Source organism: Mus caroli, unplaced genomic scaffold (genome assembly GCF_978045245.1).
Source record: "Mus caroli unplaced genomic scaffold, Mus_caroli_1 scaffold_4, whole genome shotgun sequence".
Taxonomy (NCBI): Eukaryota; Metazoa; Chordata; class Mammalia; order Rodentia; family Muridae; genus Mus; species Mus caroli.
This window is the reverse complement of record NW_028227259.1, coordinates 90145468-90173221: the sequence shown is the minus strand read 5'-3', so window position 1 is coordinate 90173221 and position 27754 is coordinate 90145468. Positions and strand designations below refer to the sequence as shown.

The 27754-nt window shown below is 37.5% G+C and overlaps 1 protein-coding gene across 2 annotated transcripts; it reads left to right on the top strand.

Annotated features, from left to right (window-relative positions):
* The first annotated feature begins 4960 nt into the window (after positions 1-4960).
* On the top strand, positions 4961-27754 carry LOC110295280 (sulfotransferase 1E1). 2 transcript variants are annotated; one of them, XM_085836825.1, is made up of 9 exons: positions 4961-5033; positions 5157-5232; positions 6491-6651; positions 9015-9140; positions 9891-9988; positions 14939-15065; positions 17338-17432; positions 25023-25203; positions 27401-27754. In XM_085836825.1, the coding sequence occupies exons 3-9, from the start codon at positions 6504-6506 to the stop codon at positions 27511-27513; spliced, it is 888 nt and encodes a 295-aa protein (XP_085692951.1). In that variant the 5' UTR covers positions 4961-5033; positions 5157-5232; positions 6491-6503; the 3' UTR covers positions 27514-27754. The 2 variants fall into 2 exon arrangements, with proteins under 2 accessions (XP_085692951.1, XP_021019440.1); XM_021163781.2 differs by lacking the exon at positions 4961-5033 and having other exon boundaries at positions 5076-5232.

Genomic DNA, 27754 nt, shown 5'->3' with positions numbered 1-27754 from the left:
GAAAAAAAAAAAAAAAAGAATTGCTCCAACAATTCCCCGTGGTTGTGTAATACCAACAGAAAAGGCATTATAGCAGTTTCTCTTGCTTGGATCTTGCAACAAAGCTAGTTACAGATTTTTAATGAGATTTATTTATTTATTTTTTGTATGATTCAGTAACATTGGATTGATTTAGCTCTTTTTCCTAATGTTTGAAATGGTGTTAACTGAATAACTAAATTACTAAAACTTAAATAATGATTATACTATATTGTTTGGGTAAAAAATGTTAAGAAAATTAAATCTATTTCATTAGAGACACTAGCATTTCAGGCCTAATGAGATTTTTCACAACAATATATGTTAGTGGGACCCTAGATGTCACCATCCTGTGGGAGGCTGATATAGCCTATACACACATTATTCCATTCATGTGAGATTCGATTTAGTACTCAGTGCACAATATATTCACTTTTGTTTTTGTCAGTTTTATAAAGTTTTGAAAATGTCTTGAGTCCATTCTGAGAATGGTCTGAACAAATGTGTGGTTTGCTACTTTGCAGCAGTGGAAATTTAACAACTGAGCTAAGGCACCTCATGCAAAGTAGACTTTTCTGAATACTGTTTTAATCTAATAACTATATACTGTATGACACAATACACTAAAGTTGTGTGGAAGACAACATCCTAGCAACATCTGTATCAGGTTCATTAAAATATATGTTTGGAATTCTTTAAAGGATTAATAGTTTGTGGTGGTTTGAATGGCTGCCTTATGTTTATATATTTAAATGCTTGGTCATGATTGAGTGGACTATTTGAGAGGGATTAGGAGATGTGGCCTTGTTGAAGGAAATGTGTCCTGGGGGTGTGGTTTGGAGTTTATATATTTAATAAAAAGAAAAAGAAGAAGAAGCCAAGCTCAATGTCTCTCTTTTCATTTTGCCTGAGGATCTGGATGTAGAAGCTTCATCTACTACACCACCACCATGTCTGTCTGCATGCAAGATTGCTTTTCCCCATAACAGCAATGGACTAGCCCTCTGAAACTCTAAGCCAACCTCACCTAAGTGCCTTCCTTTATAAGTGTTACCATGGTCATGGTGTCTCTTTACAGCAAGAGAACACTGTTTAGGATATAGTTTTAATATATAATTTAAAGCAAGATTGTATAGGCATAGTCTAATGTTTATAAATCTTACTTTTTTGTTAACACTTTATAAAATAATAGGAATTTTGCTGTCTGTGACTGCATAGTCTTTGCTCATACCATTAAGGGTAGAGTTTCATAGATTTTAGTTTCCCAGTACCAGGCATGTCTGTATTGCATTCTTATGGTTGCCAAGGTTACCATATAATTAAAGACTTTAAAAAGATATATTCACTTACTAAATGATGGCAAAATATTATTGAAAATGGATTTCCCCTAAAGTAGAAATCACTATATAGTTGTATGTTTATAGAGGAGTAGAATTTAGATTAGCTACTTACAGGGCTTCAGATCTTCAGAGTTTGTACTTGAGCCCCAGAACCTAGATACTGAAGGCACTAAGACCTGGGGGAATAAGTAGATGTGGGAGTTAGTCCTTAGTCTCAATACTTGGAGATAGAAATATTAAAAGGATTAGAGTGATACTCCAAATTTGTTTTATGGCCTTTGGGATCGGTTTCCTTTTGGCTAGGTGATCTCAGTAGAGTCAGAATTTGTGGGAACCAAGGCTTTCCTTGAGGCCCTGATGTATAGAGAAGGAACTAGTTCCTTGTTTAAAACCAGGATATGCTTAATGTGGCCATCCATGGCCTGGGGCTAGGGCCTTGAGGGAGCTTCAGTTTGGAATCTTGAGATCCAGACTCCTAACCCAAAGGGCTATGATTAATAGTTCACAGGCCACTATGTGCACAGGCTATGGCACATTTGAGATATCCTGTGTCCCCTTTCTGCAATATTTCTTAATTTCCTGTTGAGCTCATCTCCTGATATGATGGCCTTCTGCTTACTCTGTTTCACATATAAGATGTTGTAGTTCTTAGTACGCTTGTTTGGGATTAGATATAGCTTGTATATGACCTTCTGCTCCCCAAGGCCCTGTCTTCCCATTTTCCAAACCCCTGATCCTTCTCAGGAACTTGTCCCTGAATATTCTGATCCAGGTCCTTGGTATATGAGTGTCTTTCAGATATATCCATTGAGACTGGGTCCATAACTCTGCATTTTGATTGGTTGTGGGTTTCTGTAAAACTCTTCCTCAGTTGCAAAGAGTACTTGCCCTGGTGAGATAGTGCTTGTTTAGTAAAGTTGCTGTTTTCATTTTTCCTCCAAGATCCATAGCTTCACTAGCCCTGAGTAGGGTAGTGTCCAGTGCCAGGGATGTCTGTATGGCATTCTTAAGGTTACCATACAATTCTGGCATGTTGGTTGTTGTGGTTCACAGTGACATAGCTGAGTAGGGCTATTAGTTTATTTTCTCCTTTGCAATCTTGTGTAGTAACTTCTGATACTATGAAAGCTATCCCTCAGTGAAGAGGCATTCAGGTCAATTTCAGATCAGGGGCTTGTGGACTCTGGGTCTGAATTTCATACAGTGTTCAGCAATAAGAATTTACCTTCCATCCTTAGGGCAATTAAAGTAACAGCAACAGTTTGTAAGTTTTGAGAGTCTCTTGGACAACTCTGATCAACAACTCAAAAGTGGGATTTTCATACCTGGTTTGAGAGTTTTTTTGTTACATGATCCTTGGCTCTTGGAGGATGCATCAATATCCTATATAAGACAATTTATTTCAAACTATATGTGATGGTTTTTATATGCTCGGCCCAGGGTGTGGCACTATTAGAAGGTGTGGCCTTGTTGGAGTAAGTATGCCACTGTGGATGTGGGCTTTAATACTCACATCGTAGCTGCTCAGAAGTCAGTATTCCACTAGCAGCCTTCAGATGAAGATGTAGAACTCTCAACTCCTCTTTCACCATGCCTGCCTGGATGCTGCCATTTTCCTGCTCTAAGTCAGCCCCCAATTAAATGTTGTCCTATAATAGTTGCCTTGTCATGGTGTCTCTTCACAGCAGTAAAACCACAACTAAGACACTCTATATGTATCTCTATCTATCTATCTATCTATCTATCTATCTATCTATCTATCTATCTATTTACTTATATGTATTACAGTACTTGAAAGATAAATAATTGTATGATTGACTGTTGCAGACATCCTCACTGTGATTTTTCCCTACTTCCTCCTTTGTCAGTATTTATCTGCACTGGAGAATTCTTAAAACAATTTACAGGAAGCAAAGAATAAAGCTATATTTTGTAGTGCTTTGGACATTTTTTTTAAAAATTAAGACTCTAATGAGATTGATTGATTTCTTCTATCATCACTGGACGACATTATAAGAGCGAAAGGCAGTTGTTAAAAGTTTAGGATCACTAGTCACAAGTAAGAAGCAACCATGTTCTTGGAAACATTTTCTGCATATATTTGTGCTTTATGGTGTTTTTTCAGTGTTTTATAAATAATACAAGAAATGCATCTGAACCATTCTAAGGATCAAGACAAATATTAAAAGAATAGTATTTATCTAAGATATTTTTCTTGATTAAAGGTACAAAGGAGAAATGGTCAGAGTTGATTCAAACAGTTTGTACTTCTATTGTAGCTATTATTCATTGATAATAATGAAGTTTCAAGGCAACTTTTCCTACTGATTTACCGATTTTATTTCAGGAAATCAAGTTTTCTAGAAACTATTGCATTTCCTGTGTAGATGTTATTTATTTACAGACAGATTATTATTATTTCCACTTACTTTTTAAAAAGAAACAAGGCATTTTCAGTGAAGAATTACTTACCCAATGCTTATCCTACTGTGTACAGGGCAGTGTCTAACTACAGAGCATGACTCTGCTGTTAAGTGCGATTTAATAATTAAGCTTAATTGTGACATAGCAGAAAAAATTCCTAGCTAAAAGTAATTATAAAATGTAAAGTCATTTGAGGGATATTTAAGCTTTTAAGATCCAATATCTCTCAGAAGAAGGCAGCTTAATTTGATATTTGAAGCAGAAGAGGTAACAGAAATGAAAAGGCATTTATTTTGAGGTGCTGATAGACCTGGCGACTTAGGAAAAACTGACAGTCTTCTTCCCTGGAGTCAAAGCAGATGCAGACAAAGCTGGAGCACTATTGCATTGCACAAGCCCTGGGGACATTTCCCCCTGCTTAATTACAACAGCAATGGGAATGACTTCTGTCTGGAAACTGAGTGCTATAAAATTGTATATGGAAGAGAGTGGAGCAAGGCGCCTCAGAGAGTTTTATCCCAATGTGAGTGCTGCTTACTAGATTTATCCTATTTAAGCCATGTGTTCCTTATAGTCACGGCTGTTTTGGAATTATGGATAACCCTTTTGGAAGATTATAATCTAATTATAACTTTCTCCCTTCCATTTCCTCCCTCCAAACACTCCCATAAATACTTACTCGTTTCAAATTCATGGCCTCTTAATTCAATAATTTCTATTACTTGGGTATATGTGTATTTATGTGTATAAATGTATATATTCCCAATATAACCCTTCAATCTATATAGTGCTACTTATATGTACATTTTCAGAGATAACTCTTTGGCACAGAACAATCATAGTTTGAAATAGAATGCAGTTCTCCATAATCTTGTTTGATATGGTTCAGTGCTACAAAGCCTTTTTTTGCTGTGCTCTTGTTCCATGTTCTTAACTATTCTAGGTTCTTCCTTGTTAGTTTTTCCTATCAGTTCCTAAAGCTATTATTTGTAACATCAGCCTTATCCTTGTCATTATTTATCAGTAAATGAGAGGTTTTTCTCACTCCACACTAGGTCCTGTTTTCTTCCTGGCCTCCTCTAATCTCCTTGTCCGTTTCTTCTTACTCTGTTATGAATGGGCAATTTAATGAATGATATAATGAATGGGTTGTTTAAGACTGACATTTTACCCAAAGGGGAGAAACAGTTGTAGGGGCTTTCTACATCTATGAGTGAGCAATCTTGACCTTATGACTAAACACAACTGCAGGTATCTCCCCCCATCCATTACATCATAGTCCATCCCTACAAGTCTCTGCCTCCTTCTCCGGCTGTCAGAATAAAAGCTCACCAGAAACTTTCCAAGTGTACAACCAGTTCTCATTTTTTTCAGAGCTGAAGAATTGTGCTGCCATTCGAAGAAAACTAAACCGGATCATATCACTTCTTCCACGGGAACATCTGGACAGGTTGTACTTTTTAATTGTTGATATCAGATTTTAAATAAATACTTTTAAATAAAAAATTTATCTCAGTAAGTTATTAAAAATAAAGGGACAGTAAATTCTGTGTTGATACTATGCCTAATTGATAATGTGTATCATTTAAAACCTTTTTAAATTGCTTGTCACAAAGATACTTTTAGATGTGCTTTGATATTTAAAGGTCTTTAAAATAGAATTTAAGTGTTACAGGAAATAATTGAATGCAGTTGTTATAACGAATCTTGAAAATACCATTACTATCATTTTTATGTCAATAACTTAATACAACAAAAATTTGGGTTAACAAATTATTCATGTGTATTTCATTTACAAAATACACTTTTTAAAATGGAAACACAGTGGAAGACAGCCAATTCAAAATATAGCTTAATGCTGAGAGTAACAAATGTTTCACAGACTCACCTTTGTGTCACAGTGATGGGGACTGGCAGAAATTTATATAAAAAGACAACTTTTTCTTTCAGCCATTTTACGTAAAGCCAGACTAAAACTGGAAAACTAAGGACTCAACAAAACTTTACAGTATTCATCATAGAATGGAAGAAAAGCAATCAAATTTGAAAGGAGCTGGATAAAGTTAAGATAGGGAGCTAGAAAAGGAAATGATTCTAAAGAATAGAAAAAAAATCACTTCTGAATTCACTAACTGTTGACCTGCATTTTCAACAGTTTGGGTTACTCTTTCTTTACAATTGGCACCTCTTCACCTCCATATGACATAGTATTAGCAATAACTCACTGAAACACACATTTTAGGGAAAACCACACAAGTTTGAGGAAATTTATGAGAAAAAAAAAGTGTGGGAGGAAAGAAGCTGTTTGATGTCAGCACTTTTACTCTGAGACAGCTTAATTAAGAAGTGACAGCTTGATTTCAGGCTCCTGCTTAATCCATAGGTTAACCCAGTTAATTGCAAGCCAATTCTTAGAATTGTGGCTCACTCCATACAATATAATTCACCTGAATAAACAATTTAATAAGGCAAGCGGTGACTAGTGTAGTTATCTATAGAAATGGACACTTATTTCCTGTAAATTTTCTCATACAATATATCCGGATTATACCTTCCCCTCCCTCTACTAATATTAAGTATGCTTTTACCCTGCGTAACAACAGGTAAGGAGCAGCATTTAACCGGCCTTTATATACTTAGTTATTGTTAACATGAAAGTGAATTGCAAAGTGAATACAAAATTTAAAACTTCTGTTTTCTTTTCCCAGTACACCATTTGAGATGGAGGCTTCTGTGCCTGAGTATTATGAAGTTTTTGAGGAGTTCCGTGGAGTTCTAATGGACAAACGGTTCACCAAATATTGGGAAGATGTTGAAACGTTCTTGGCAAGGCCAGATGACCTTGTCATTGCTACTTATCCTAAATCTGGTAAGTGTCTCTGCTCTGACAGGATGTTGCTTGGACACCTAGGAAGTATGATCATCAGCGTTAGAGCGTTTACCTGACTCATACCTATTTCCCATTAAAAAGAGACTTGAAGAAATTTTAGTGTCAAAATATTCATAAACTGCATATATATCAACCCTGTTCCACAATCTCGTACTACCAGAACATGATAAGTAACTTCATTAAGTCACAGACAAATTGAAAGTGTTGATCACACAATTATATTATTCAATACAGATGAGTCAATCTGGGATATGCATTGCATAATAAATATTTAAGACTACTGTGTTTATATTATTGCTCTGCCTTTTCTTTTTTAAAGATAATTTACATGTTTATGAATATTTGCAGAAAGGTATCAGGAAACTGAAATACAGTGATGGAATGAATTCCTGCTTTTCATTTTAGGCAAGAGAAATGAAGATTTATATCACTTGAATATATCAAATTTATTTACTTTTCCACCTGTGATATAATCTGATTTTATTCTTTTATAAACCTTTTCAAAGATAGTCAATAATGCTCTTTCAGGAAATTGCCTTCTTTTCATCAGATGTACTCACAGGTTTTAATTAAATATATATATATATATTATATATACATATATGTAATGATTCATAGACAACAATTCTTTTTTGAGATTATCTCTACTACTAAAAATAGCTCCAGAGTATTAGGGTTTTATGGGTTTTTTTGTTTGTTTGTTTGTTTGTTTATAAGTACTCTGTTGCTGTCTTCAGACACACCAGAAGAGGGCACTGGATCCCAATACAGACAGCTGTGAGCTACCATGTGGTTGCTGGGAACTGAACTCAGGATCTCTAGAATAGCAGCTAGTGCTCTAAACTGCTGAGCCATCTCTTTAGCCACCAAAACTATATTCTTTAAAAGCTGAAGAAGTCCAATTTTATATTCTCTTTCAGCTTACTAACATTTGACACTTACATAGATATCAGTCCATCTATTTATGAATGTGTGGTATTATAATTCTAATTTTTAGGAAACAAGATAATCATGAATTTGAAACTAGCTACACACACACACACACACACACACACACACAAACAAACAAGAGAAAGAGAGAACTAATGCTGTGGTGTTCAGACTGGCTTATTGCAGGTATTTGGGGAAAAGGGTTCCCCTCAGGGCATTAGGTTGGGCTAGGAGATAAGAAGCCTTTTCCTGGAGATTTAGCTATTTAGGACAAAGGTTGCCACAGTGATCAGTGATGAAAAGAAAGAGGTCCTTGCTTGTTCAAACTGCTTTATTTGATGATCTTCGTGAATTCATACCTCTTACTCAGGGATTAAATACCCTTTGCAAGAAAGAGCGCCCAGGAAGGGAAGCTCATAGGCTAAACACTCAGAGGCCTTCTGGATACCTCATTAGCATAGCTGACTCTAGGTCTTTATGTGACTCTTCTCAGGCAAAGGCAAATATGGGGGCTTAGAATCCCTGGACAAGGTCAGAGACAGAGAAATCCTGCTAACAAGGGATTTTCTCCCATTTTGCACTAAGCTCAGAGGCTATCCTGCCCTGATTAACTCCATCCATAATTAGCAGTTTTCCCACACTTAGGTGCTGAGTCTTTGTTGCAACTTCATGAGGGAGAGCTTCTTTAATGTTCTATGTGTAGCAGCAGTGGCAGCAGCAGCACAGAGTATATATCCCTCCTTTGTATATCTTAAAGCTCTGTATTCTTGTCTGTATTACAACATCTTGAGAAAGAAAACTACACTTCATCATCACTGATTTTCTATGTAATGTTTCTGATTATCATCAAAGGTCACATATGCGATTCATACTTTTCTGTATCTTGTGATCCAGGCCTTGGTTTAGGCACCAAAAAAACTCCCAATAGACTCTATAGCTGGAAAGTATGCTTGTTTGTGTCACCCAAGTTTCACCACTTAGTCAAGTCTCATCACTTCTTATTCATAAGAATGTTATTAATTCTCCTAATGCCAGCCGGGCGTAGTGGTGCATGCCTTTAATCCCAGCACTCGGGAGGCAGAGGCAGGCGGATTTCTGAGTTCGAGGCCAGCCTGGTCTACAGAGTGAGTTCCAGGACAGCCAGGGCTATACAGAGAAACCCTGTCTCGAAAAACAGAAAACAAACAAAAAAATTCTCCTAATGCCAAAATTCAACGTGGGAGGCCCAGACACATGGACCAGTTTTTATTCGTGACGCTATACATCCATAGATGTTGAAGTTGTTTTGGGTGGTGTATATTTAAGTATTCAAGAAAATGTTATTTGAGTTTGGATGATTTAAACACTATTGAAATATACTGCTATCAACCATACAACTTCATTGCAGAATTAGGCATATTTAATTGTTACAGGCACCACCTGGATTAGTGAAGTTGTGTATATGATCTATAAAGAAGGTGATGTGGAAAAATGCAAGGAGGATGCAATTTTTAACAGAATACCTTATCTGGAGTGCAGAAACGAAGACCTAATAAATGGTAACTTTTAAATTAATTTTAAAAGATATATGCATGTTTTTAAGATATATGTATATTTATAATAGATAGATGATACAGATATGGCTATGTTGTAATAAGAGCAAAGAGATCTTAAGTAACACTAGCAATTAGTATTTTCTCATCTATATCTGAGACTCTAAAACTATTTCCAGACTATTCTCATAGCATGGCATGTACCTGGAACAGTGAATGGTCCTAACTACTTCATTTGTTCAGGAAGAGTTTTATAATATGTCAGCATTTATTTCTCGGTTTCCAGGAGTTGAGAATATTATAAATTACTAGAAAATTATTCATTGCTGGGTAGTGGTGGTGCATGCCTTTAATCTCAGCACTTGGGACACAGAGGCAGGCAGATTTCTAAGTCCGAAGCAAGCCTGGTCTACAGGGTGAGTTCCAGGACATCCAGGACTACACAGAGAAACCCTGTCTTGAAAAACCAAAAAAAAAAAAAAAAAAAAAAAAAAGAAAATTATTCATTGAATGTCAAGAATAACTAAAACTCTATTATTCATGAACACTTCCCTATCAGCATGTGAAAAATTACTCACTTTTATTGATGCAATTATTTAACCTTACTTTGCAATTTATTAATTAATAATTTCTTTACAGTGAGATTGCATTATTATTATTATGAAGCCAATATAGAATCTTAAATAATCTTTTTAAAAATACCCATTCATATTCATGTAAACATTTTTTGAATTGTCTGTTTATTTTTAAAACCAGGAATAAAACAATTAAAAGAGAAGGAATCTCCCAGAATAGTGAAAACTCACCTGCCACCCAAGCTCCTTCCAGCATCATTTTGGGAAAAGAATTGCAAGGTAACCAGAATTAGATTTTCTTAGACTTGCATGAAATCTTGGCACATTATAGATCATGAAGCACTTAAAAGTCATCTTATACATACTTTATCACTCATTTCTTATAACACACAGATATTTCTACAAATGTGAATTATTTTTACTATCACCCAAGTCTAGACTATATTCACACTTTTTTCCTAAGATGATCTGAACACTAGTTAAATGTTGTTTGTTTTTGGATAAAAGAAGGGTAACAGTTGTTGTCTAATAGGACTAAGTACAATTATTTTTGTAACCTCAAGTCTAGTGCCTAACCCACTGTAAGCACTGGATGAATCACAGTGGATTGAATGTCTTTATTTTACAAAATATTATGTGTGACATTGTGAGACACTCAAATGAATCAGAACAGGATATCCAGACAAGTGACATGTAATAAGCATTGACCCAGTGAATGAAAGTGACTGTTATCATCCAGTCCACTTGCTAATAATGTATCACACACTTGACAAACCATAAAGCAGGAGATGTATTTTGGTTTGTGGTTCTGAATCAGGGTCAAGATGTAGTACTTGCTGACAGCCTTCTTGTTGGCAAAGTTTCAAGGTAGAATATGAGTAAGTAGCTACACACATATTCATGCCTGTAAGTCTCCTTAATGTTTCTTTCATGCCACCAGCACTCGAGTTATCTACTATGACGACATTTTCTAACCCTTAATACCCCCCAAAGGCCCAAACTCTACAAAAGTCATATTGTAATCATTCTACAGACACCGAAACTGCATCATGAACACTAAATTTGAATGTAAATTTTGGAGGCCAGTTTCCATAAGGCTAATAATGTCTTACAGAAAACCATAACTTATAGTAAAGTAATAAGTAAGCAGACTCTATTGGTAGTACTGCTTAGGCCATGGAAGAGAAGATTTCAGATGCATGGTTTAAAAAGATGAGGAGTCTATTCAATCCCAGAGACAGCTCCAGGAAATGTCTGATGAGACCACTTCAACTTGCCTGGAAAGTTAAGTGTCTGTGCTGACTGAAAAAGAGAAAAGAAAAAAGAAAAAAAGAAAAAAAGAAAAAAAAAATAAAATCTTCCCCAGGACTTATCACAGGAGAGTTGGACGCCAAGTTAGGAAACTTAGATTGTATGTGAGCTATACTAAGATTGGCCTGCTTTGTAGAGAAAAGGTCATACAAACAAAGATTGGCAACAAGTGAATGTCCTGCATCTTGGCTGCTGGTGTCTTCTGAAATATTTGATTCTTTCTAAGTATCGAAGTCTCCAAACTTCAAGTGTGTAAATGCTTTCATATTTTCAACTGAAGTATCATTAAATATACATCCTCCTGTATGATTTCCTGCAGAAAAGGTCTCTCACAGTTATGATTTTTTTAGATGTCTCATTTCTGTTATTGGCAAGAGTTTTGATAGAGACATTCCTTTCCTTGTGAGAAATATAGGATGTTACTGCTCCACTGAAATTTATGGTCAGCTTGTTTGTTTATTTATTTATTTATTTATTTATTTATTATTCTTTAATCTTTTCTTTTTAAAGTCCACTTGTTATTCCCCTCCTGGTCTGCCTCATTCCATTCCTCCTCCCCCATCTCCAAGAGGATGTCCCCACCCCCTACCCCTACTCCACCAGACCTCCCCACTCCCTTGGGCCTCAAGTCTCTCCATCTTCTCTCAGTGAAGCCAGACCAGGAAGTCCTCTGCTTTTTGTGCTGCATACATGTCAGGGGCTTCATATCAGCTAGTGTGTGCTACCTGGTTGGTGGCTCAATGTCCCAGGGATTTCAGAGGCCCAGGTCAGTTGAGACTGCTGGTCTTCCTATGGGGTTGCCTTCCTACTCAGCTTCTTCCAGCTTTTCCTTAATTCAATCAAAGGGGTCCCTGGCTTCTCTCAATTGCTTGGGTGTAAGTATCAGAATCTGGCTCTTTAAGCTGCTTGTTGGGCCTCTCAGAGGACAGCCATGCTAGGTTTCTGTCTGTTAGCATACCATAGTATCAGGAATAGTGTCAGGCCTAGAATACTACTTAGCTATTAAGAGCAAGGACATCATGAGTTTTGCAGGCAAATGGATGGAACTAGAAAATATCATCATGAGTGACATAACTCAGAACCACCCCCCCAAAATGAAATGCATGGTAGGTACTCACTAATAAATGTATATTAGCCAGTGGGGAGAGGGAACTTGTAAGAAGACAGGGCATTACATGGAGAAATGAGGTTGCCATTTCATAGTCAAAAATTCTGACCCAGAATTCTTCCTGGCTAAAAGAGCTGCAGGGGCAAAAACAGAGAAGAGACTGAGAGAAAGGACGTATAGTCAGATTTAATTACATACTCTTTTATGCCTCAGAGGTCATCAAAGAAACAGACATAACTGAATGGATTTGCCTTTGGATTATTTCCAGAGTGATTTATTGATCCATCAGAGAAGAGGCAGTGGAGAATATTTTTTAAAAGTATATTTGATGTAGTGGATCAGAAAGAATAAGTGTAAAGGTAAAGAAAGTGATTTTTAAAAGATCACGATAAGCTGGGCGTGGTGGTGCACGCCTTTAATCCCAGCACTTGGGAGGCAGAGGCAGGCAGATTTCTGAGTTCGAGGCCAACCTGGTCTACAGAGTGAGTTCCAGGACAGTCAGGGCTATAAAGAGAAACCCTGTCCAATATATATATATATATATATATATATCAAGATAATGAATAAGAAAATCATTCAAAGACAATGAGTTTGACTTTGTGGTGTGGATTACAGGGAGACATATGGAGTGACATATGAGGAACAAGGAAGAACAGATCTTTAATTGAGAAAAACACCGTGACACGATATAAGCTTCTAAAGTGAAACTTAAAGTGAGATAGCAAAATTAAAGATTCGGTGACAAAAGCTGTGGTCTGAATTAAAAAAGAACTAATCATGGATGAGTACAATAATTTAGTAAATTAGATGGACTCTAAATATAGATAATAAAAATTGCATAGAAGGTAAAAAAAAGAGTTAGCAATGGAAGGGTTAGCAAAGGAGACAGGTGTTCAAACTGTTAGTTGAAACAAATGAATGACCAAAGTCTCAGAAATAAAGCCACCAGAAGAAGCGTGGGCTAGGGGAGTAGCCCCCTCTCAAGGATAGTAAGTGGTAACTATATTTAATTGTGTATGTACTAGGAATTCTAGTGACATTTGTATTAAAAGTAGCAACTTGCTGGGCAGTGGTGATGCTCCCCTTTAATCCCAGCACTTGGGAGGCAGTAGCAGTCGAATTTCTGAGTTCCAGGCCAGCCTGGTCTACAGAGTGAGTTCCAGGACAGTCAGGGCTACACAGAGAAACCTTGTCTCAATAAATAAATAAATAAATAAATAAATAAATAAATAAATAAATAAAGGAGCAACTTCAGGAAAGAGGAAATAAGAGGATAAAGGAGCTAAAGGGATCTGCAACCCTATAGTTGGAACAACATGATGAACTAACCAGTACCCCGGAGCTCTTATCTCTAGCTGCATATGTATCGAAAGATGGCCTAGTCGGCCATCAATGGAAAGAGAGGCCCATTGGACTTGCAAACTTTATATGCCCCAATATAGGGGAATGCCAGGGCCAAAAGAATGGGAATGGGTGGGTAGGGAAGTGGGGGGCGCTATGGGGGACTTTTGGGATAGCATTGGAAATGTAATTGAGGAAAATATGTAATAAAAAATATTAAAAAAAAGAGGCTATGCTCTTTGAATTCTTTTTTGTTTGTTTGTTTGTTTAAAGAATGTTCAGTGAAACATATGGATATTTAATAATATGTACCAACATGAGATCATAGAAATTAGGAGTTAAAAATAAGAGCTCACACTGTCTCCAAGAAAGGGAAGAGAAACAGTGTCAGTCTGAAATACAGACAACATTTGGAGAGTTAGGGAACACTCCTAAATACAATAATGGTGGGGGTAAAAGATGAAGAGTGAGAGGTAAATTTATGGTCACAATGGTGTGTTTGTTTCCAATCAGTTAGCAAAAAGAATTTGAGAGAATGAGAAGTTTGAGTCCAGGACAGCCAGAGCTATACAGAGAAACCCTGTCTTGAAAAACCAAACCAAACCAAACCAAACCAAACCAAACCAAACCAAACCAAACCAAACCAAACCAAACCAAAGGAAACAAAACAAAAAAAGGATAAGTTTTAAAAGTTTACTATGTTTAATAACAACTTTCATACAAAACATGAGAATGAGTCTTCAAAGAATAAGCTGGAATATTTTTTTTAAAAAACTGTTTGCATAAACAAACTAGTGCGGTTAACCTTAACCTCTTTGTTGTAGAGCAAGCATTATGGACAGAACTCCTTAATGTCATTGAAAGCTGCAGGAAAGAACACAAACATAAGTTGGCACACTTGTGGAAGCCTCACCAGTAGCCTTGACTATCAGACCTGGAAGAGACTGCATGCTTTCTCTCACTTCTTCAGTGGGGAGAAAAATCTGAGTAGAAAAGGACTGGGCTTTTGCAGGATAGAATTTTACAGTGCTAACTTTAGAAACAGCATCTCTGTGATTTGCTGATCCACCGATGTTTATCTGCTGCATATAAGCATGCAAAACTTCCTTGGGGGAAGGAGTAGTCATTTTATTATCAAACAATGAAAGAGTTCTCTAGGAGGACCTAGATTTAAAAAAAAATATATAGGTTTAAAGACAACTATGTAAAATATGATTTTTTTCTAACTGCAAGCTAGGATGCTACAGGGGATTTTTACCTTAGTATCCAAACTGTAAAATAGTCTAAAGAATAGAAAACTGTGCCCTGGACTAAGTAATCTGTCAACTTGGTATTTGTATTGATTTACTGTCAGTTCTGCTATATGCTTGAATTAACTTAAATTTCACTATTTTATTCATAAAATTGGGGAAAATCTGGTTAACTGAGATCATTCAGTCAGTGACTTAATAACTTATTTCATCTTCTAGATGATCTATCTTTGCCGGAACGCCAAAGATGTCGCCGTTTCTTATTACTACTTTTTGCTAATGATAACTAGTTATCCAAATCCTAAATCTTTTTCTGAATTTGTGGAGAAATTTATGCAAGGGCAAGGTAAGAGCACCTTAAATTCTTTGGATCTTTTCTTTCATTAAAGAGTGTTGCGGCCTGCCTGCAGTCCACAACACGAACGGTTCAACTGAGAATGGCAGTTCAGGCTGAAAAGAGAGGAATCTAGACGGGGCGGAAGAAACAATGGAGCCAAGACAACAAGTTCTGATCAAGGCTCAATTTTACTATTTTCAGACACCCAGTTATAAAGGAAGGGGGAGGGAACCCAACTTCCCGCCAAGTAACTCAGGGTCCAGTAGCAGGACGAACACGTGTGTGTCTCCAGGCAGCAAAGAGAGGTTCCAGCAGTGGGCGTGGCAGGACGAATGAGCCGGTAGCTCCACCCTTGAGCAAGCAGGTTCCAGGCTGGGGGAAGGGAGGCCACAAAAGAGGACAATACAAATTTTATTTTGTACAAACAAAAATAAATGAGTCACCAGGCAATGATGGCACATGCCTTTAATCCCAGCACTTGGGAGGCAGAAGCAGACAGATTTCTGAGTTTGAGGCCAGCCTGGTCTGCAGAGTGAGTTCCAGGACAGCCAGAGTTACACAAAGAAACCCTGTCTCAAGAAAACAAAACAAAACAAATAAAAATAAATAAATAAATGAGTCAATATAAACAGAGATAATATAATATATACAAACAGAACTATAATGTAATAAATAAACAGAAATATAATAAAGATAGACTATAAACTTATACAGACAGAAAAATAATATAAATATATAAATATGTACAACAGATTAATATATGTAAACAGAAATATAATATAAGGTGATATAAATATATATAAACAAATAAATAAATAGATGGAGAATATAAGGTTTCTATGGGATATAATTTATACAAATACACTGATGCTTAGACTGATTGTAGGCTTCTGTATGTGAGGATGGTGGAAAATTAGAAACTCTAGGCATTCCATTATAATGCCAAGAAGTAAATGCATTGACTTACTTGTGACATCAGCGGTAGCAATTTCTTCTCTGTAAGTCTGAGAGTTAGTATGTCCCTTCTCTAACATATATTTTCATATTTTAAAATAAGGTTTAGAACATGTTGTTATAACATGATTGAACAAAAAGTAGATGAAGTATAAAAGCATGGCTCATTCTTTTCCAAGTAAAATGCCCAGGCATTAAATGAAGTCACATGTAGGAATTTACAATCATTCTGAATACTTGTAAAATTTTTGCTTATTCTTCTAGGTATGCAGACTGAAAATTTTAATTTTGATTTTACTGAACAGTGAAGAGTTTCTTGAGCAGATACTATGGGAACTATACCATTCCACTAAAATTCTGCCTAAAGCAACTGTGACTTTATGTTTGAATTACAGTCAATAAGTCCTGTGAATTGTACAAATAAGAATAATTGCAAAATTTATAACCATAGAAGATAATATTACTCATTAGATTTTTGTGGCTTGTGTCATGAAGAAAGTATATGCCTCAAGATTGTCAATATTATCTTTGTATTACAGAGAAAAATTATTGTATGCCTTAAAAATGAATTAGATCATTATTAATATCATTGTGGAACTTTTCAAAGTATCTTTGCTTCTAGCATCAAGGCACAGAGAAAGGTCAATGCCAAGTCTAGTAGCGACACAGAGCATGTTTGTACCATTCTGTTAATCTTGGATTTGATACAGCTGCTGTGTAAGGCTAAAAGAAAAGGTGACAGTATTTGTTACATCACATAATCTCTAAAATAAATTGTCCCTATGAGAACAACTTTCACAATCTAAATTGCTAGTCTTTTAGTAAATGCTTACATAATTACTAATCTTTCTCTGTTCTCTCTCTGTTCTCTCTCTCTCTGTCTCTCTGTCTCTCTCTCTATGTGTGTGTGTGTGTGTGTGTCTCCCTCTTTGTCCTTGTCTCTGTCTCACACAAACAGAAACACAGATATGTACAAACACATAGACTCACATACAGAGACACAAATGCACAGACACACACAAGCACACACACTTACACACACACACTACAGTTTGAAGTATGTTCTCTTTGCTTTAAATTGACTTGGTTTCTCATATTTTCTCAGTATTCTACTACAAATCAGTATGATAAAGCTAAACATGTGTTCCTGAGAAGGACATTATTCAACAACTTTTGCATCATTGCTGCACAGAATTCTTAAATAAGTGTAACTGACCTATTAGTTCTAATTATATGATCATTTTTTGCCTTTTATTAACAATTCAAATACTTATGTTAAGCTTGTAAAATGATAACATGTCTTTACACTTGTTTCTTCTGATTTCAGTTCCATATGGTTCCTGGTATGATCATGTGAAAGCTTGGTGGGAAAAGAGTAAGAATTCACGTGTTTTATTTATGTTCTATGAAGACATGAAAGAGGTAAGAAATGGAAGGCATAATGAACATTCTAGTAATTCTTAAGATGTTCTCAGCATCTGACAATTCTCTGGATGCAATATCATCACTGGAAACCTAACAACAACCTTTTGCAGAGCTAAAAAGGAAAAATGCAATATCCTAGTTTGATTAAGTCAGACATGATTTCAGTAAATAAAAGTGCTTAAGGAATAAATCTATTTTCAATCCTAGTATTAAAATTTTTCTAAAGATAAAATTTGCAAAAAGAACTTTGAATTCATAAAAAATAAGAAACAAGATAATAATATACATACATGGTCATCAACTTGATGCACACTGTACACTGTATTCTGAGAGTTTATAAGTTTTATATATGAAATTCATTCTGCATATATCATGTATTCACAATGCTAGGCAGGGTAGTCTATACCTCTGATTTTAGCACTTATGAAGCCAAGACTGGTAATTGGAAGTTCAAGCTATGTTTGAGCAGAGTAGCAAGACTTGCCTCAAAGAGATTGGAAAATAAAAATGGTCCAAGTAGATGTGTCTGTGGATAGAGTCAAGCTATGCGACCTTGAGGATGCAGTTCAGATCTCTAGTATCCTTGGCATTTCAGTTAAACCAGTAGGTATGGAAACCTGCCTCTTGTCCTAGTGCTATAGAAACAGGGGATGCCAGAGGCAAACTCACATGGTGACCTAATATAATCAATTAGATCTGGATTGAGTGAGACACCTGCATCAGTAAAATAAAGCAATAGAGCAATAGAGGAAGTTATACTGGTACACATTTCTGGCTTTCACACACTTGAATACAAGTACATGCACACTTATCTGCATGCATGTTCACATACTTACAAGCCTGAACACACAAGAACACACACACATACATGTCTATGTAAAAATAAAGACAGGGAAATGAAATAATTAGAAAGAATCATTTTACTAGGTGTAAAATTTAAAATTTAACAACTCATCTCATTTGAGTCTAACAGCTTCTGAAGTGTCTCCTGCATCTATTTTTGGATGACGAAGGATTGCTTGAGAATACTTTGTTTTCTTCATTATACATTTAGCTCTAATATGATCATATACAAAATAATATTCTCTCATTTTTAGCCCTAATACCTATTTACTAACTTCTGCCATTTTGTTTTTTTTCCCATTTTTTTATTAGGTATTTTCCTCATTTACATTTCCAATACTATCCAAAAAGTCCCCAATACACTCCCACCCCACTCCCCTACCCACCCACTCCCACTTTTTGGCCTGGGGTTCCCCTGTACTAGGGCATATAAAGTTTGCAAGTCCAATGGGCCTCTCTTTCCAGTGATGGCCGACTAGGCCATCTTTTGATACATATGCAGTTAGAGTCAAGAGCTCCGGGATACTGGATAGTTCATAATGTTGTTCCATCTATAGGGTTACAGATCTCTTTAGCTCCTTGGGTACTTTCTCTAGCTCCTCCATTGGGGGCCCTGTGATCCATCCAATAGCTGACTGTGAGCATCCACTTCTGTGTTTGCTAGGCCCCGACCTTGTCTCACAAGAGGCAGCTGTATCTGGGTCCTTTCAGCAAAATCTTGCTAGTGTATGCAATGGTGTCAGCGTTTGGAAGTTGATTGTAGGATGGATCCCTGGATATGGCAGTCTTTAGATTGTCCATCCTTTTGTAACAGCTCCAAACTTTATCTCTGTAACTCTTTCCATGGGTGTTTTGTTCCCAATTCTAAGAAGGGGCACAGTGTGCACAATTTGGTCTTCATTCTACTTGAGTTTCATGTGTTTAGGAAACTGTATCTTATATCTTGGGTATCCTAAGTTTTGGGGCTAATATCCACTTATCAGTGAGTACATATTGTGTGAGTTCCTTTGTGAGTGTGTTACCTCACTCAGGATGATGCCCTCCAGGTCTATCCATTTGCCTAGGAATTTCATAAATTCATTCCTTTTAATAGCTGAGTAGTTACTCCATTGTGTAAATGTACCACATTTTCTGTATCCATTCCTCTGTTGAGGGGCATCTGGGTTCTTTCCAGCTTCTGGCTATTATAAATAAGGATGCTATGAACATAGTGGAGCATGTGTCCTTCTTACCAGTTGGGACATCTTCTGGATATATGCCCAGAAGAGGTATTGCTGGATCCTGTGGTAGTATTATGTCCAATTTCCTGAGGAACTGCCAAACTGATTTCCAGAGTGGTTGTACAAGCTTGCAATCCCACCAACAATGAAGGAGTGTTCCTCTTTCTCCACATCCTCTCCAGCATCTGCTGTCACCTGAATTTTTTATCTTAGCCATTCTGACTGGTATGAGGTGGAATCTCAGGGTTTTTTTGAGTTGCATTTCCCTAATGATTAAGGATGTTGAACATTTTTTCAGGTGCTTCTCTGCCATTCGGTATTCCTCAGGTGAGAATTCTTTGTTCAGTTCTGAGCCCCATTTTTTAATGAGGTTATTTGATTTTCTGGAGTCCACCTTCTTGAGTTCTTTATATATATATTGGATATTAGTCCCCTATCTGATTTACGATAGGTAAAGATCCTTTCCCAATCTCTTGGTGGTCTTTTTGTCTTATTGATGGTGTCTTTTGCCTTGCAGAAGCTTTGCAACTTTATAAGGTCCCATTTATCGATTCTCAATCTTACAGCGCAAACCTTTGCTGTTCTATTCAGGAATTTTTCCCCTGTACCTGTATCTTCGAGGCTTTTCCCTACTTTCTCCTCTATAAATTTCAGTGTCTCTGGTTTTATGTGGAGTTCCTTAATCCACTTAGATTTGACCTTAGTACAAGGAGGTAGAAATGGATCAATTCGCATTCTTCTACATGATAACCGCCAGTTGTGCCAGCACCATTTGTTGAAAATGCTATCTTTTTTCCACTGGATGATTTTTGCTCCCTTGTCAAAGATCAAGTGACCATAAGTGTGTGGGTTCATCTCAGGGTCTTCAATTCTGTTCCATTGGTCTACTTGTCTGTCGCTATACCAGTACCATGCAGTTTTTATCACAATTGCTCTGTAGTACAGCTTTAGGTCAGGCATGGTGATTCCATCAGAGGTTCTTTTATCCTTGAGAAGAGTTTTGCTATCCTAGTTTTTTTGTTGTTCCAGATGAATTTGCAGATTGCTCTTTCTAATACCTTGAAAAATTGAGTTGGAATTTTGATGAGGATTGCATTGAATCTGTAGATTGCTTTTGGCAAGATAGCCATTTTTACAATGTTGATCCTGCCAATCCATGAGCATGGGAGATCTTTCCATCTTCTGAGATCTTCTTTAATTTCTTTCTTCAGAGACTTGAAGTTCTTGTCATACAGATCTTTCACTTCCTTAGTTAGAGTCAGGCCAAGGTATTTTATATTATTTGTGACTATTGAGAAGGGTGTTGTTTCCCTAATTACTTTCTCAGCCTGTTTATCCTTTGTGTACAGAAAGGCCATTGACTTGCTTGAGTTAATTTTATATCCAGGTACTTCACTGAAGCTGTTTATCAGGCTTAGGAGTTCTCTGGTGGAATTTTTAGGATCACTTATATATACTATCATATCATCTGAAAAGAGTGATATTTTGACTTCTTCTTTTCCAATTTGTATCCCCTTGATCTCCTTTTGTTGTCTAATTGCTCTGGCTAGGACTTCAAGTACAATGTTGAATAGGTAGGGAGACAATAGACAGCCTTGTCTAGTCCCTGATTTTAGTAGGATTTCTTGCAGCTTCTCACCATTTACTTTGATTTTGGCTACTGGTTTGTTGTAGATTGCTTTTATCATGGTTAGGTATGGGCCTTGAATTCCTGATCTTTCCAAGACTTTTATCATGAATGGGTGTTGGATTTTTTCAAAGGCTTTCTCAGCATCTAACGAGATGATCATGTAGTTTTTGTCTTGAGTTTGTTTATATACTGGATTACGTTGATAGATTTCCGTATATTGAACCATCCTTGCATCCCTGGGATGAAACCTACTTGGTCAGGATGGATGATTGTTTGATGTGTTCTTGGATTCGGTTAGCGAGAACTTTATTGAGGATTTTTGTATTGATATTCATAAGGAAAATTGGTCTGAAGTTCTCTATCTTTTTTGGGTCTTTTTGTGGTTTAGGTATCAGAGTAATTGTGGCTTCATAGAATGAGTTGGGTAGAGTACCTTCTGTTTCTATTTTGTGGAATAGTTTGTGAAGAACTGGGATTAGATCTTCTTTGAAGGTCTGATAGAACTCTGCACTAAACCCATCTGGTCCTGGGCTTTTTTTGGTTGGGAGACTAATAATGACTGCTTCTATTTCTTTAGGGGATATGGGACTGTTTAGATCATTAACCTGATCTTGATTTAACTTTGGTACCTGGTATCTGTCTAGATACTTGTCCATTTCATCCAGGTTCCCCATTTTTGTTGAGTATTGCCTTTTGTAGAAGGATCTGATGGTGTTTTAGATTTCTTCAGGATCTGTTGTTATGTCTCCCTTTTCATTTCTGATTTTGTTAATTAGAATACTTGCCCTGTGCCCTCTAGTGAGTCTGGCTAAGGGTTTATCTATCTTGTTGATTTTCTCAAAGAACCAGCTCCTTGATTGGTTGATTCTTTGAATAGTTCTTCTTGTTTCCACTTGGTTGATTTCACCCTTAGTTTGATTATTTCCTGCCTTCTACTCCTCTTGGGTGAATTTGCTTCCTTTTGTTCTAGAGCTTTTAGGTGTGTTGTCAAGCTGGTAATGTGTGCTCTCTCTAGTTTCCTTTTGGAGGCACTCAGAGCTATGAGTTTTCCTCTTAGAAATGCTTTCATTGTGTCCCATAAGTTTGGGTATGTTGTGGCTTCATTTTCATTAAACTCCAAAAAGTCCTTAATTTCTTTCTTTATTCCTTCCTTGACCAAGGTATCATTGAGAAGAGTGTTGTTTAGTTTCCACATGTGTGTTGGCTTTCTATTATTTATTTTGTTATTGAAGATCAGCCTTAGTCCATGGTGATCTGATAGGATGCATGGGACAATATCAATATTTTTGTACATGTTGAGGCTTGTTTTGTGACCAATTATGTGGTCAATTTTGGAGAAGGTACCGTGCGGAGATGAGAAGAAGGTATATCCTTTTGTTTTAGGATAAAATGTTCTGTAGATATCTGTCAGATCCATTTGTTTCATAACCTCTGTTAGTTTCACTGTGTCCCTGTTTAGTTTCTGCTTCCATGGTCTGTCCCTTGGTGAAAGTGGTGTGTTGAAGTCTCCCACTATTATTGTGTGAGGTGCAATGTGTGCTTTGAGCTTTACTAAAGTATCTTTAATGAATGTGGCTGCCCTTGTATTTGGAGCATAGATATTCAGAATTGATCGTTCCTCTTGGAGGATTTTACCTTTGATGAGTATGAAGTGCCCTTCCTTGTCTTTTTTGATGACTTTGGGTTGGAAGTCGATTTTATTAGATATTAGGATGGCTACTTCCTACCATTTGCTTGGAAAATTGTTTTCCAGCCTTTCATTCTGAGGTAGTATCTACATTTTTCTCTGAGATGAGTTTCCTGTAAGCAGCAAAATGTTGGGTCCTGTTTGTGTAGCCAGTCTGTTAGTCTATGTCTTTTTATTGGGGAGTTGAGTCCATTGATATTAAGAGATATTAAGGAAAAGTAATTGTTGCTTCCTTTTATTTTTGTTGTTAGAGTTGGCATTCTGTTCTTGTGGCTGTCTTAGGTTTGTTGAGGGATTACCTTCTTGCTTTTTCTAGGATGTGGTTTCCATCCTTGTATTGTTTTTTTTTTTTTTTTTTCTGTTATTATCGTTTGAAGGGCTGGATTCGTGGAAATATAATGTGTGAATTTGGTTTTGTCGTGGAATACTTTGATTTCTCCATCTATGGTAATTGAGAGTTTGGCTGGGTATAGTAGCCTGGGCTGGAATTTGTGTTCTCTTAGTTTCTGTATAACATCTGTCCAGGCCCTTCTGGCTTTCATAATCTCTGGTGAAAAATCTGGTGTAATTCTGATAGGCTTGCCTTTGTATGTTACTTGACCTTTTTCCCTTACTACTTTTAGTATTCTATCTTTATTTAGTGCATTAATTGTTCTGATTATTATGTGTCGGGAGGAATTTCTTTTCTGGCCCAGTCTATTTGGAGTTCTGAAGGCTTCATGTATGTTCATGGGCATCTCTTTCTTTAGATTTGGAAAGTTTTCTTCAATAATTTTGTTGAAGACATTTGCTGGTCCTTTGAGTTGAAAGTCTTCATTTTCATCTACTCCTATTATCCATAGGTTTAGTCTTCTCATTGTGTCCTGGATTTCCTGGATGTTTTGAGTTAGGATCTTTTTGCATTTTCCATTTTCTTTGATTGTTGTGCCAATATTCTCTATGGAGTCTTCTGCACCTGAGATTCTCTCTTCCATATCTTGTATTTGGTTGCTGATGCTCCCATCTATGGTTCCTGATTTCTTTCCTAGGGTTTCTATCTCCAGTGTTGCCTCAATTTGGGTTTTCTTTATTGTGTCTATTTCCCTTTTTAGGTCTTGGATGGTTTTATTCAATTCCATCACCTGTTTGGTCTGGTTTTCCTGCAATTCTTTAAGGGATTTTTGTGCTTCCTCTTTAATATCTTCTACCTGTTTAGCAGTATTCTCCTGCAATTCTTTAAGGGATTTTTGTGCTTCCTCTTTAATGTCTTTTACCTGTTTAGCAGTGTTCTTCTGTATTTCTTTAAGTGTGTTATTAAAGTCCTTCTTGATGTCCTCTACCATCATCATGAGATATGCTTTTATATCTGGGTCTAGCTTTTTGGTGTGTTGGGATGCCCTGGACTGGGCGAAGTGGGAGTGCTGGGTTCTGATGATGGTGAGTGGTCTTGTTTTCTGTTAGTAAGATTATTACGTTTATCTTTCACCATCTGGTAATCTCTGGAGTTAGTTGTTGTAGTTGTCACAGAAGCTGTCAGCTTGTGTGGTGCACACTCTCACCTGTGTAGACTATGTTAGGTGGAGTCCTGGAACCAAGATGGCTCCCCCAGATCCTGAGGCCAAGGGCTCTCGGACCAGGCAGAAACCTGTCCTCTGGCAGGAGGGGTGGCCGCATGTCTTGAGCCCGAAAAGGGTGCTGCCTCAGAGGCTCTGTGACTCCTGTCTGTCCCAGAAGCTGTCAGCTTCTGTGGTGCACACTCTCACCTATGCGGACTAAGTTCCTAAATTCGGTGGAGTCCTGGAACCAAGATGGCTTCCGCTGCTCCTGAGGCAAAGGGCTCCAGGGCCAGGTGGACACCTGTGCTTTGGCCGGGAGGGTGGCTGGATGTCTGGAGCCCTAAAAGGGCACCGCCTCAGAGGCTCTGTGGCTCCCTCCTATCCCAGAAGCTGTCAGCTTCTGTGGTGCACACTCTCACCTGTGCAGACTAAGTTCAGCGGAGTCCTGGAACCAAGATGACTACTGCTGATCCTGAGGCAAAGGGCTCCCGGGCTGGGCGGGGACCTGTCCTCTGGCTGGGAGGGTGGCCGGATCACCTGAAGTCTTAAACTCCTGTGGCGGGTGTCATGGGTAGCTGGTGGGTGTCAGTCGACTCTGTGCCCTAGCTACTCTGGTGATGATTGGACTGGAAGGGGCCATTTTGGTTTTTAAGTCTCTTTGTTTCTCCATAGGATATCAGAAGAGAAGTTGTAAAGCTAATAGAGTTCCTGGAGAGAAAGCCCTCAGCAGAGCTTGTGGACAGAATCGTTCAACACACTTCCTTCCAGGAGATGAAGAACAATCCATCCACCAATTATACAATGATGCCAGAGGAAATGATGAATCAAAAAGTATCACCGTTCATGCGAAAGGGTGAGAAGACAAAGATGCATGGTTTCCCATTTAAAAGGTCAAAGCTTTCATGACTTAAGCAAAAATTCATTCAAGGTTATTCACCCTGCACAAATAACATGTGTTTTCTTTACAAGTATTTTTTTTCTTGAATACTCTTATGGAATTATAAATTGTGCAGAGGCACTAAACACTATTAATACATATATACTAGTAATGGATTTCTGTTTCTTGTTTATTTGGTTTGAGAAGCAGATGGTGTAAAGCATAATGTCAGACACCTTGGTCTCAGCATCAGCAATGATACCATAGTTTACCAACTGTCACTGAGTAGGTCTGTGTGTCTTGTGTGTATATTGTATGCCTCACACATAGTTATCTCTATAGATGATGATTTCTGACAGGGAAGATGGATTTACTATCTCATTCTGTGGTGAAGAAATGGGTCCTGAAAAGTCAGTCATATTTTCTTTATACAAATGACAGAAAGTTTCAAATAGTAAATGACTAAAGTAAGAACTCAAACATAATTATAATCCCAATAATATCAAGACACAATGAAAGAAAATTTCATTTACATAGAATCATTACTTGGTCAGCAATAATAAATTTGGATGCCTGACATTTGAGAATTTTTTTTATATAGCACCCAGGTAGCAATGTCAGGTCAGTAATTGGATATAAATACATGTCTGGATTTGAAAATTTATCAGCAAAAGCATGATATTCAAGGATCAGGTGTGGGGGGAGATGGGGGGGGAGATGTACAGAGGGTCAGGAAATTGAACAGAGGAGTGTAGCAATGGGGAATGGGGAACTGGGGGCAGCCAACACAAAGTTCCAGATGCCAGGAAAGCAAGAGGCTCCCAGGACTCAACGGAGATGACATTAACTGAAATCAGTTAGAACCCAGGTGGCTTCCTGTGGACCTTCTCCTCACCTTAATTTGTAAAATAAAAGCTAGAGCTGGTGATTGAGCAGGAGAAGGGAAGGTGGAGCTGAAAGTTTGGGAGAGAAGTAGGGAGAGAAAAGAGGACAATGAAGGAGGAGGTGAAAGGAAAGTGGAGCACAAACATGTGCCCTGGAGAAACCGCAAGTTTTAAGGGTTCTCATAGATAGGGAAGATGGTAGTGTAGTTGTAGATCTGCCCAATCTAGGCATGCAGCTTGTATTCATATTGAGTTGTGTTTTCTTTGCCCGGGCTTATTTGGGTTGGAGATTTACCACAATAAAGGGGAGAGAGACCATATCCAGTGGTTAGGCATGACCCCCCTGTTGAGGGATGGGGCCAAACACCCATCTCAAAATTTTAACCCAGAATTGCTCCCATCTAAAGGAAATGCAGGGACAAAAAGTAGAGCAGAGACTGAAGGAAAGGACATCCATAGACTGCCCCACCTGGGAATCCATCCCATATGCAGCCACAAACCCAGACACTATTGCTAATGTCAAGAAGTGCTTGGTGACAGGAGCCAGATATGGATGTCTCATTGGAGGTTTTGCCAGAGCCTTACCTATACAGATGAGGATGCTTGCAGACAACCATCAGACTGAGCAGGGGGACCCCAATTGAGGTGTTAGGAGAAGGACTGAAGGAGTTGAAGGGGTTTGCAACCCCATAGGAAGAACAATATTATTAACCAACCAGACCCCCCCCCAGGACTCCCAGGGACTAAACCACCAATCAAAGAATATGCATAGAGAGACCCATGGCTCCAGATGCATATGTAGCAGAGAATGGCCTTGTCTGGAATCAATGGGAGGAGAGGCCCTTGGTCCTGTGAAGGCTCAATGCTCTACTGTAGGGGAATGACAGTGCAGTGAGGCTGGAGTGGGTAGGAGGGTGGGGGAACACTCTCTTGGAGGCAGTGGAGGTGGTATGTGGGGTTTTCAGAGAGGAAACCAGCAAGGGGAATAACATTTAAAATGTAAATAAAATAATCAATAAAAAAATTTTAAATATAATTTGATAGTCATTGTCCCATGAGTCTCATCACTAGTATAGGAAGAAAAGGATGAGCCAGTAGAAACTTTTTCAAGACAAAAAAGAAAATTTAACTTTGTAAAAGTCAAACAACACGATACTTAAATACTTTATTCAGGCATTAACCATTAGAAAAAAATTTCACATTATTAATGGAAGAGATACAGAATAGAAAAAGCTTACAATTCTGGTTCCAAGAGTTGACACTTCTGATTTTTACCTGTTTCATTGCAGGAATTATAGGAGACTGGAAGAACCACTTCCCAGAAGCCCTGAGGGAGAGATTTGATGAGCACTACAAGCAGCAGATGAAGGATTGCACTGTGAAGTTTAGAATGGAGCTCTGAGACACTTCCTTGTGTCTGAAATTAGAGTAGTCTGAAATTTATCCTTCAGTTTCTCTTGTGAATTCAGTAGAAGTAGAAGTCTTTTGAAGTTTGATGGTTTAATTTCATTTTTTTCTAAATTTTATGTCAATGTAAATTTCTAAATCTTTGACAGCAAAATCACATTTTTTTTATATATAAAATAAGCATTGTCCTCTAACAGGGTTCAAAGATTTCTAATAAAAATAATTTGATGCCTGCA